Raw genomic sequence first — 11,083 nt, forward strand, 5'->3', positions numbered from 1 at the left:
GGCTTGATGTGTTTCCTTCCTGTCAGTGTGCCTTGTGGACGTTTTCGTTCTTGAACTCCTTTTCGCAGTCTTCGCACCATATCGCATCAGGGGTGCTGGTTGTGTTTGTGCTGTTTGCGGCACCCTCGTTTTTCCATCCAGGAATCTCGTCCTTTTCCCAAGCCGCTTCAAAGTCCGTCTCGAAGCCCGCGAAGACCTTGTCGAGGTTTTCCAGAGGTCGTATCCGTCTCATGAAGGATTCAAGGTACGCTGATAAGTCACCGACGTATTTGAAGTATTGATCTGTCAGTTTGTCTCCTCGTTTCAGACCACCAAACCCTGGCGCAAAGTTGTCAAAGACCTCAAGGTATTGTAGGTACGTCAAGCGCTTGACGTTGGGCAGGTTCAGATAGGCCTCGTGGGACGTGTAGAGATCGAAGAAGCGTCCAAACGCCTCTTCACCGGAGAACAGGGAGTCGACAATGTAGGGCATGGGCGCATCGCCGGCCTTTGTCGCCCGATACCGAGCTTCCAAATTCTCCGCCTGTTCGTTGGGGTATTTGGCATGATGATCGCGAACGCCTTTCAGCTGGTTGTAAAACTGCTCAAACGGGTCGCCAGTGCTGAGTTGCTGGATTTCGCGGGAGAGGTGGCCGTCGGTATCCCGGTAGAAATCGAGGAGCTTGGAAGATTGCGCCGAGATCTGGTCCAGCAACTGGGCAACTTCATGGTCGCGATTCAATCGGTCGCGGATATGTTTCGGTTCCTCGTCAATCCGTTCAGAGATGCCCTGTTCGAGCCGCTCGAGGTCCTCGTGGATGTATCGCTGCTCCTCCAAAACCATGGTGTCGTCGGTTGCGTGCTGGGGGGGGAAGGCTGTGAGTGGTGTTGAAACGCGCCTCGAAAATTCGAGGCTACCAGCCGCGGAGAAGTGCTGGCTGCGCGCCCCCCAACAGGTACCTAGGAGGGCCCAGTGGACAAGGTTTAGCGCCGGCGTAGCTGAATTTCCGGCCGAGGATGCTCTGGAGTAGCCTGGAAAGCCGGCATGCGCAACCTCAGTAACTCATTCATGGGGATAATGTTGCAAGATTCTGATAAAAACGCTTCTCTTTATAATCAGCCAGGAAACTTCATGCGTAAGTCAAATTCACGGTTGCTTGGATAGAGTTTCTTGAAAGTGATGGTGCTTGAATATCAGGGTCAACCTGCAGCAGTGACGCTCATGACATGGCCCGTGCGCTCCATCCCAATCCAAAATTTTGGGTGGAGCCCTGGTTGTAGGTCTTGATCAAGCAATCGCGCGTTCCATCCAGCCTTGCGCTCTGTGTTCAACAACATCATCACACCTAACTCCCGAGACGCAGTAACAAACATCACCATGGCTGAAGGAAGCGGCATCGATAGGAAGGCGGAGGAGAGGATGGAATTCTCCACCTCCAAGGAGGTGACTGTCCATCCCACATTCGAGTCCATGTCTCTCAAGGGTAAGCTGACTGACAATGCCCCTCGCCACGAGCACAGCAACCTCGTCCAGGCAACCTGCTAACATAAGCCCCCCCCAGAGAACCTTCTCCGCGGCATCTACGCCTATGGCTACGAATCCCCCTCAGCTGTCCAGTCTCGCGCCATTGTCCAGGTCTGCAAGGGCCGCGACACAATCGCCCAAGCCCAGTCTGGCACGGGTAAGACAGCCACCTTCTCGATCAGCATGCTCCAGGTCATCGACACGGCCGTCCGCGAATCGCAAGCCCTCGTCCTGTCTCCCACGCGCGAACTTGCGACCCAGATTCAGTCCGTCGTCATGGCTCTCGGCGACTACATGAATGTTCAGTGCCATGCTTGCATCGGCGGCACCAATGTCGGCGAGGACATTCGCAAGCTGGACTATGGTCAACATATCGTGTCTGGCACACCCGGTCGCGTCGCCGACATGATCCGTCGTCGCGACTTGCGCACCCGTCACATCAAAATGCTCGTTCTCGACGAGGCCGACGAGCTGCTCAACCGCGGTTTCCGGGAGCAGATCTACGATGTGTATCGCTACCTCCCGCCCGCGACCCAGGTCGTCGTCGTCAGCGCCACGCTGCCGTATGATGTCCTCGACATGACCACCAAGTTCATGACCGATCCTGTGCGCATCCTTGTCAAGCGTGACGAGCTGACCCTTGAGGGTCTCAAGCAATACTTCATCGCTGTCGAGAAGGAGGACTGGAAATTCGACACCCTTTGCGATCTTTACGATACCCTGACCATCACACAGGCCGTCATCTTCTGCAACACCCGTCGCAAGGTTGACTGGCTGACGGACAAGATGCGCGAGGCCAACTTTACCGTGAGCAGCATGCACGGCGACATGCCGCAGAAGGAGCGCGACAGCATTATGCAGGACTTCCGCCAGGGCAACAGCCGTGTGCTCATCTCGACCGATGTCTGGGCGCGTGGTATCGACGTGCAGCAGGTCAGCTTGGTCATCAACTACGATTTGCCGAGCAACCGTGAGAACTACATCCACCGTATTGGTCGTAGCGGCCGCTTTGGTCGCAAGGGTGTCGCCATCAACTTTGTTACCAGCGAAGATGTGCGTATCCTGCGTGATATCGAGTGTAAGTGAAACCTTCCTTTGGAAAGCGCAACGCGAGCTCATGGACTAATCTTGGCCCAGTGTACTACTCGACTCAGATCGACGAGATGCCCATGAACGTGGCCGATCTCATCTCTTGATCCTGCTATGTGGTCTGTCATTTACAGCTACCGGCGTTAGGCGTCTGCGGATAGCATCGCGCAAAGCCAGAAAAAAGACTAGGCCGGCGGGAAGACGCCGGCCAGGAGCAGTGGAGGAAGGGGGCCCTGGCCAACATGAAGTGAGTGCAGCCATGCGACCCTAACAATAGCCATGCGAAAGACCCAATACTGACAGATTCGCATCATAGGCCAGGGGGGTAACAAGATTGCACCAAACAAAATCACGACTGTAGGAGGCCCCAGCGCAACACACATCGCGATTGAGAGCCGTCAAGGTGCTTTGGGGGGGGTCGCACCGGGCCTAATTGGAGCTGCGTCTTCGATGCGCTCGATTTTGAAATCTGATAGTGTGGTAATTGATGATTTGACTTTGGCCAAACGGCGGCAAACACCGCCTTCTTCACTCAATAGTGACAAGACGGGTGCAAAACGCGTCAATGGTAGGCTGTAGTTTGGACCCGGAAGACGAAATCCCTGTCTTCCGGCTCCCCGGTGACCAGGATGCGTGCCTGGAGATGGGAAACTTGACTGGTCAGCTTTGGTGATCTCGGAAGCTTGAGCCAGGCCATCCGGCTTGGAAAGCTGAGGTACGGTGAGGTATGGCAGACTGGCATTTCCAGTGCCTTGATCTGCCAGCGATGCGCCATGAGCGATGGCGGGATTTCCAGGCACCGTTGGCCCGTTTCGGGCTGCTGCCTGCCCCCAAGTCCACTGCGTCGTAAGGCGCCCACCTTCCCCCACAGCACTCACTGCCTTAACTTACCACAAGGCACCAGCTACCTCGGTATCTACTGCTTAGGAAGCTTTAGTACCAAGAAGTCAAACCTCCATCATGCAACTGCCGTGGAATCCTCAACACAACTTCACGCGACACGCGGCCGTATTTCCATCCAGATCCGTCATTTTCTCGTCACTCTTATCCTTGAACGTTGTATCACCATACAATGAACCACACATCCTGGTTAGTGGCCGACCCTGCAGAGTTGGCAACGTGCCATGGATGAGGCATCGCCCGAGCTACATACACCAAGCGAATCTGCCAAGCCAGATCCAGAGCCATCACGCGACGGTCTCACCAGCATGTGGTCTCAGGTCTCATCTTCAGTATACGTAGCACTCGGGTCACCAGCGCCAAGATGAACATTCTCATCAGTACGGAAGCGGCGGCTACTGGGAAAGATCAATAACCTCGGGAATCCACCGGGCCCTTTCCGTGGCGTCGGTAGACCACCATAACGTGGCTACACAACTCGATCGCGAGTCCACAGGACTTGACCAAATACGCCATGGCAAACACATTTAGGGAGACATCCCTCCAGCCTTCGCGTACCACCTGCCTGCCGGCCAACAAAACTCTCAGGCTGTTCCCTTGATGCAACAATAGAGTGCAACATTTCCGAGGGGGTGAAGCAACCACGTCCCAAACGAACACGAGCAGGGATCTTTCTTTTGGTGTGCAAAGCTCGCGTCCAAGCGTCCCAACCCACCCCTGAGGGTGGACATGCTTCTTCCGCCAGTCGGCTGATCACATCTCGCAGGCTGGTGGCGCCTCTGCGATCCTGGTATTCGCCCGTCCATCAGTTCTGGATCTTCAGCTCCTGGGGCGTGAAGGTCCTTTTTCCCGGTATTTCTTTTCTCAATGCCGCTCTTGTTGCCACGGATCGATCATTAGCGTTTGGGCGCAGCGGGCGAGGGCGGCCCGCCGTTACCCTTGGGCACCGCGCTGTTGGGCCTTGGGGTTTGCGACCTGCTGGGACCTACAGGGAGAACGATAATAATACACCGCATGCCCAGGTCGACCCTCAGAGGCTCTTATTCTTTGATGCTGGCCCGTTTTACGTCGATGTCTGCCCAAAGGTCGCTGCCGAATCTGACTTGCCTTCACCGACCGTATCGTATCGGTCTTCTGTCTTCAAGTTGGCCTTACTCAAACTGCTAATGGCCGCCATGATGAAGATGCCCTGACATCCCGCCCACCACGAAGCAACAACCGCCAAAAGCCTGACCTCCGGTCCTCGAGGATGCTACCGCCTCCGATCGATGGAAATTCGAAAGATGCGGGCATTCACAATTATGATGGAGTATTTGACACCACCAATACGACCGCCATTCCGTCCTGGTTGGCGGGTCTGCCTCCCGGACCTGACCACTTCAAGGGACAGTCCGTAGTCCCGGTGGCGGTCGTCACAGGAGTCGTTGCTGCGCTGTTAGTTGGCCTGCGTTTCTACACGAGGGCCAGAATACTGCGCGCAGTCCACCTGGACGACTGGCTTATTCTTCTCTCCCTTGTCCTCGGTCTGGGAACGAGCGCCACCATGATAACTCGTCAGTCGGCCGGCCGTGCGTTCCCTTCCATTGCTAATGATCGTGTCAGAACTCAGTCTGGGCTTGGGCCGTCATTTTTACTACGTCAGCGACAGCTTCAGTGATTATCTCAAATCCGGGCTCGCCGCGAGCCTCCTGTACACCGCTAGCCTCTTCTCGACCAAGGTCTCCATTCTCTGTCTTTACATCAGGATATTCTCGTATCAGGGAGTCCAACTTCTGAGCAAGATGCTGCTTGCGATCGTCGTCATCTCCCATACGTGGATTATCACGAGCATCCTGACGACTTGCGTTCCTCTTGATTCCATATGGATCATTGAGAAGAAACCGTCATTCTGTCACAGTTTCAACGTCTTCTGGGCTAACGCCGGCCTCAATATGGCTACCGATCTTTTAATTTTCCTTCTACCCCTTCCTGTAATATTCAAGCTTCGACTGCCTCGACGTCAGAAGTACAGCCTGTATTTCGTCTTTCTCCTTGCTTTTGGGTAGGAAAGGTCCCCTGCCTCTTGACGAGTGATCACTGACATGGCTCCCAGCGTCTGTGTCATCTCTGTCGTTCGCCTGACGAATCTCTTGAAGCACGAAGACCCGTTATACTTCTTCATGGACGTTACCTGGACCGCCGTCCCGATCGCCAACCTAAACTGCATCGAAGTGCACACGGCCATCGTTTGCGCCTGCCTCACGACCATCAAGCCTTTACTGGTGCAATGGTTCCCCTTCTTGCTGTCCTCTCGGCCACCGGCGAGCCCAATGACATATCCCGTACCACGCTACGACAGACCTCTCACGATCGGCACTCAGATCACGCGACATATTCGACCTCCCCGTTACTCCTTTGTCAGTTCAGTCCACACGAGTGACTTTAAATACGATACCACCGACGAGGGCGACAGCCAACTTCAGCTCCCCATCTTTGCGCCAGGCGACGGGGATGGCCGGTTTGGGGGCAACAATAGCTACCATCTGGTGGATCTTGAAAGAGACGGGAGCCTTCAAGACGAAAGGGGATCTTCTTCGAGGCCAACCAGCTCGAGACCATCTAGCTGGCCAATACAGTCATTGCCGCCACGGGCGATTACACCAGAATGGCCACTCAAGTCACCAACGTCACGCAGCGGGTTGATCGAGGAGCGAGAAAGCGAAGAGATTATTGCGGTGCCAGAAATTACCTATTTACGAGAGGGCCGTCTTTCTCATGAAGTCTTGCAAGAATATGGCCATGCAAGAACAAACATGCACGGATGGATTTGAAGACGGACCTTCTTGCCTCGAGATACGAAAGCTCTCGGAAGCCCCCAAAGAACGAAATCTCGACTTCAGAAAGAGCCGGACAGTGACGAAACACAGGGCGAGGATTTCTCCATCACAGCTGATACTCATGTCGGCCCACAACGACCCGGAGCCCGCAGCCTCCATCATCCCGGTCCCGGAGTCGAGCACGCGATACCACGGACGAAAATGCCCGACAGCCGTCCGACAACCGAAGACAAAGATCGGCTGGTGTACCGCGGCGGATTCTCAGTGGTTCTCACCACGTGGGGGTCGGGGATTCATTCTCCCGTCGTGATCGCTGCCAAAATGGCACCACTGATATCCCCGCATCGTGCCGACACGAATGCACGCCATTTGATTGATCCAGCAACCATATTCGCGGGGGATGGTTAATTCCAGAATGCGGGCAACCATTTCTTGGCTCGACTCCTTATCAGCCTCGCAAATGTCATCATTGAAAATCGGGGGAGCGATGTCGCAGCGTTTGGCAGAAAGCCATCGTTTCGGCGTGATTATCAACCCAAGGCAACAGCTGTCCGAGGCCGAGGCTGGCGTTCCGTAGTCTTATTGATTGGATCGCCGCTTGAAGCGGTTGAATGATGCAAGTGGCAGAATACATGCGGTCGATCACGTAATGCTACGCGGTCATTTGGAGATGATTGAGAGGATCATCAATGTGTGGGAGGGGACATAGTAAGTGAGGGGTCATGGCATCCCAAGCATAAATGAAGCGATACCCATTTGACGAGAGAGTGTGAATGGCCTGGATAGACAGCATTAAGGATAGTCAAGACATTTCCAAACACATACAATATCTCTGAGGTACTTCGAGCAACCGCAAACATGGCACCGTCAGCCACAGAGACAGCCCCGGCCAAGAATGAAGTCGATGATATCCAGGTGAAGAAGCTGGCCATCAGCGAGAAACCTGCTGCGCCCGGCTTGGAGCAGACAGAGGAGCCGCTGCCCGAGCTGCGGACTGGCCACCGCGAAGCCCTGAAACTCAGTGGTGCCCTCGACAAGTACGAGCACATCGAGGTGACGCCCGTCATTGGTCGAGAGTACGTCAACGTAAACCTGGCCGAGCTGCTCAGGGCACCCAACTCTGACGATCTCATCCGTGACCTGGCCATTACAGGCAAGTCTGCCTTCTCTCCGTCTCGCTTTCTCAGCATGCATGTTGGGGCTGACCCGTGACGCATAGTCTCGCAACGCGGTGTCGTCTTTTTCCGCAAGCAGGATGACGTGACGAATGATCTCCAGAAAGAGCTTGTCCAGCGTCTGGGCGAGCTCTCGGGCAAGCCATCGACATCGAAGCTGCATATCCACCCGATCAACAACGCAGGCCGCGGCGATGACAAGGACGACGAGATCAGCGTCATCTCGAGCGAGCAGGCCAAGAGGCTCTACCTGCATCGATTCCTCAACTACAACAAGAAGCAGAGCCAGAAGTCGCAGTGGCACTCGGATATCACGTTCGAGCCCATTCCGAGCGATTATCCCTGCTCCGACTTACCCAGTTGCCCGAGACGGGCGGTGGTGAGCTCCAATTTTTTTTCGTTCCTCATCCTACTCAACCCTCACAGATCATGGAGCAATATCTTGGGCGAAGACCATCGCTGACATACGGCCAGACACGCTTTGGGCTTCGGGCTACGAAGTCTACGACCGCATCTCGGCGACCCTGCAGGGTTTCCTCGACAGCCTGACGGCGACGTACGCGCAGCCGGGATTCAACGAGGCGGCCGACAAGAACGGCTTCAAGATCTACAGCGCCGAGCGCGGCGCGCCCGAGAACGTCGGCGAGCTGCTCGAGGCGATCCACCCGGTCATCCGCACGAACCCCGTGACTGGCTGGAAGAGCGTCTTCGCCGTCGGCCACCACGTGCAGAAGATCAACGGACTCTCGGACGAGGAGTCGAAGCATTTCCTCGCGTGGTTCGTGCAGCTCATTGTCGAGAACCACGACCTGCAGGTGCGATACAAGTGGAAGGACGTCAACGACGTGGCCATCTGGGACAACCGGTCGGTGTACCACGCTGCCACGCCGGATTACCTGTTTGAGAACCTCGGAGAGAGGCAGGGGTCGAGGGCTGTGAGCTTGGGCGAGAGGCCTTATTTCGACCCCCAGAGCACTAGCCGTAGGGAGGCCATCAAGGCAGAAGTGCTTGCTGATGCTGGGCATGAGAAGGCGGCGCAGTGATGTTGCTATGGGGTCGTGGGGTTTCCTTTTCGTAATGTTTGGATGAGTAGGACATGCAGCGTGCAAACAGAACGCACAAATAAGATTATCTCAACCCGTGATGCCATGTTCAAGACGATTTTTTGTTAGCCCACGCAGGTGACTGAACAAGGCATGATATCGCCAACCCTGGCTCGTTTGGCATACCCTCACGGCACAACAATGCGAAGCTCAAGTCGCTCCGGTCCACCGTTCGGCCCTTCGACGAGAGTCATGAGCAGTTTCATGAGTACGTTCAACACAACGTTGTCAAGCTTGATATGTAGATCACAGAAAAGAAACGGAGTCCGGTTGGTTGCTTCGGGCCCCGAGATCAACGAAGGATCCTTCCCAATATTTATCTTTGGCGCACCCTTCGTCCAAAGACGTACCGACAACGTGAGTTCATCAGGCCGAAGCCCGTTAGCTGTGCTGTTGGCGGGTGGCCATTTCTATCTGAGGAGGGAAAGAGGAAAGCAAAAGCGAAGCTGGAGCAAAAAATCGCGACTTTGTTGCGAATTGCCAGATGGCCTGTGCGTGTTTCTGCAGGACTGGCACGTGATCAGCATCACGTGCTTCGTAGAGGTCGGGTGGACCCTTTGGATTAGGAAGTCATGGCAGGTGATTGGCCCCGGCTGCCGAGGAACCGAGGGCATTCCGCTGGATTTCGAGAGCTGCGCGGTTGACATCAACACTTTGCTGGTGATTGCTTGACTGTCATCGACTGATACCCGCGACGTCCTCTCGCCTGCTCCGCCTACCAACGCCCTCGACCGATCAATTACACTCGTCCACGATACCCCGATCTCTCAACAAGATGATTGCGCAAAGGGTGGGAGTGTCGGCCGCGCGCCGAGGTGCGTTCCCTACCCCCCTCCCGAATCTGATGGCCGCACTTGTAGCATCGCGAGCAGCCTCATTGGAGCCACCCGAAAGAGCCTTACGAATGTCGAGCTAACCTCTTCCGCCAGCTGTGGCCGCGCCCAGCACTTTCTTCACGACCCAGGTCCCTAGGCTGGCTCTCTCTACCTCCCAGATCCGGTGCGTGCCTGCCCTCCTCTCCCTCCTCCTCAGCGCGCCATCGAACAGCATCCCCCTAACCTCGACACATGCAGCCCCGTTGGCACCGCGAAGCTCACGCCCGCCGAGGGCCAGTCCATCCTCGCCGCCCAGCGCCTCCAGCGCCCGACTTCTCCTCACCTGACTGCCTACCGCATCGACCAGACCTGGTTCGGCGCCTCCATCTGGACCCGTTTCACCGGCGGCGGCCTCTCCGCCGCCCTCTACGTCTACCTTGGCGCCTACGTCGCCGCGCCTCTGCTCGGCTGGCACATCGAGTCCGCCACCGTCGCCGCCGCCTTCGGGTGCCCTGCCTCTGGCCGTCAAGGGTGGAATCAAGTTCCTCGTCGCCTGGCCCTTCATGTTCCACTGCATCAACGGCGTCAGGGCATCTGACCTACGACCTCGGCCTCGGCTTTCGCGAAGAAAGCAGATCGCCCAGTACGGATGGATCGTTTGGGGCTCCCAGTCTCGTCGCTGGACTGTACACTGCTTTCCTGCTGTAATCACACCGGTATGAGGACGGGAACAACCGGGAAGAGCTGGTATGGAAGCCGAGACTGAGAGAGCGGAGGGACGGGCGGAGAAGGAGGAGGAGGAAGAAGAAGAAGAAAGACCTGAGATGAGCAGCTGCACGCACATCAGAGAAGCGGCGTTGAGAAAAGGAGGCGACGATATCAATAATGCAGTCGTCGCGGGGGGAGAGGAGGTACCCCAGGACTACGGGCCAATGTGTGTTATAGAAATCATATCTTCGACTTTGTATACCATGACCATGCCGTCCGTTTTTTACCAACCGTAACGCCATTTGCGCCTACCCGTCTTCGTCTTCACTCTAGTGTCGCACCCGCGAACTCCCACCCCCCACCCGGCTACTGGATCGTCCGCGCCTCAAGCACCTGCTCCACGAGCCTCTTGTTCCCCAAGCCGGCGATCCTTTCGCCGAGGATGGGCCCGATGAATTCCTTCAGCTCGGCCGTCTGCGTTGCCGCCGGCCCACCGTTGACGCCGTTCGCCCGGGCCCTGTCATCGGCCACGAGCGTCGCGATCGCCCGGACGATGCCACCCACGAGCAGCTCGAAGTCAAAGGCCCTCGCCCTTGTCCTTGAGCCGCTGCAGGACCTCGTCCGCTATACGCCCTGAGGTACTTGAGCACGAGCACGCGCACGGCCTCGGGCCCTCCGGCCGCCGCGAGCCCTGTGATGGCGCCGTAGTGCGCAGCCGGCAGCTTGTCCGGGTCCATGAAGAACTTGAGACACGTGCGGACGAGCTTGGGGCGGAGGAGATGGTTGGAGGCGGCGTAGCGCAGGGCAATCTTGCCGAGCAGCGAGGCCGAAAACTCGCGCAGCTCGTACTGGTCCTTCGTGGCGTCGTCGGCGCCCAGCTTGCGGCCGAGCAGGCAGGTGAGGACGGGCGCGGCGATGGCGTTGGCGTACGGGTCGAGGAACAGGTTTGTGTTCTCGATGAGAGCTCGGTGAG

General features: G+C 56.6%; 6 protein-coding genes across 6 annotated transcripts in view; 4 read left to right on the forward strand and 2 right to left on the reverse strand.

Annotated features, from left to right (window-relative positions):
- Nucleotides 1-22: 22 nt before the first annotated feature.
- On the reverse strand, nt 23-823 carry VDBG_07588 (splicing factor 3A subunit 3; the record flags this gene model as incomplete). The annotated part of the gene is made up of 1 exon (XM_003002083.1): nt 23-823. One exon carries the CDS (start codon nt 821-823, stop codon nt 23-25), a length of 801 nt encoding a protein of 266 aa, XP_003002129.1.
- Nucleotides 824-1,357: 534 nt separating this feature from the next.
- VDBG_07589 (ATP-dependent RNA helicase FAL1) lies at nt 1,358-2,700 on the forward strand (the record flags this gene model as incomplete). Its single annotated transcript, XM_003002084.1, has 3 exons — nt 1,358-1,463; nt 1,542-2,582; nt 2,642-2,700. The coding sequence occupies 3 exons, from the start codon at nt 1,358-1,360 to the stop codon at nt 2,698-2,700; spliced, it is 1,206 nt and encodes a 401-aa protein (XP_003002130.1).
- A 2,382-nt stretch (nt 2,701-5,082) lies between these two features.
- VDBG_07590 (conserved hypothetical protein) lies at nt 5,083-6,303 on the forward strand (the record flags this gene model as incomplete). The annotated part of the gene is made up of 2 exons (XM_003002085.1): nt 5,083-5,534; nt 5,586-6,303. 2 exons carry the CDS (start codon nt 5,083-5,085, stop codon nt 6,301-6,303), a joined length of 1,170 nt encoding a protein of 389 aa, XP_003002131.1.
- An 864-nt stretch (nt 6,304-7,167) lies between these two features.
- VDBG_07591 (alpha-ketoglutarate-dependent sulfonate dioxygenase) lies at nt 7,168-8,527 on the forward strand (the record flags this gene model as incomplete). The annotated part of the gene is made up of 3 exons (XM_003002086.1): nt 7,168-7,444; nt 7,529-7,843; nt 7,959-8,527. 3 exons carry the CDS (start codon nt 7,168-7,170, stop codon nt 8,525-8,527), a joined length of 1,161 nt encoding a protein of 386 aa, XP_003002132.1.
- A 766-nt stretch (nt 8,528-9,293) lies between these two features.
- VDBG_07592 (conserved hypothetical protein) lies at nt 9,294-10,070 on the forward strand (the record flags this gene model as incomplete). The annotated part of the gene is made up of 3 exons (XM_003002087.1): nt 9,294-9,402; nt 9,517-9,586; nt 9,661-10,070. The coding sequence occupies 3 exons, from the start codon at nt 9,363-9,365 to the stop codon at nt 9,998-10,000; spliced, it is 450 nt and encodes a 149-aa protein (XP_003002133.1).
- A 406-nt stretch (nt 10,071-10,476) lies between these two features.
- The window catches only part of VDBG_07593 (transcription initiation factor TFIID complex 60 kDa subunit), a gene marked incomplete at both ends in the record, with an annotated part of 1,762 nt that continues 1,155 nt past the window's right edge, over nt 10,477-11,083 (reverse strand). Inside the window, 2 exons of the mRNA XM_003002088.1 lie at nt 10,477-10,627; nt 10,741-11,074. Coding sequence (XP_003002134.1) covers nt 10,477-10,627; nt 10,741-11,074 — 485 coding nt within the window. The remainder of the gene's footprint in view (nt 10,628-10,740; nt 11,075-11,083) is intronic.

This window comes from Verticillium alfalfae, genomic scaffold, assembly GCF_000150825.1.
Source record: "Verticillium alfalfae VaMs.102 supercont1.10 genomic scaffold, whole genome shotgun sequence".
NCBI classification, from domain to species: Eukaryota; Fungi; Ascomycota; class Sordariomycetes; order Glomerellales; family Plectosphaerellaceae; genus Verticillium; species Verticillium alfalfae.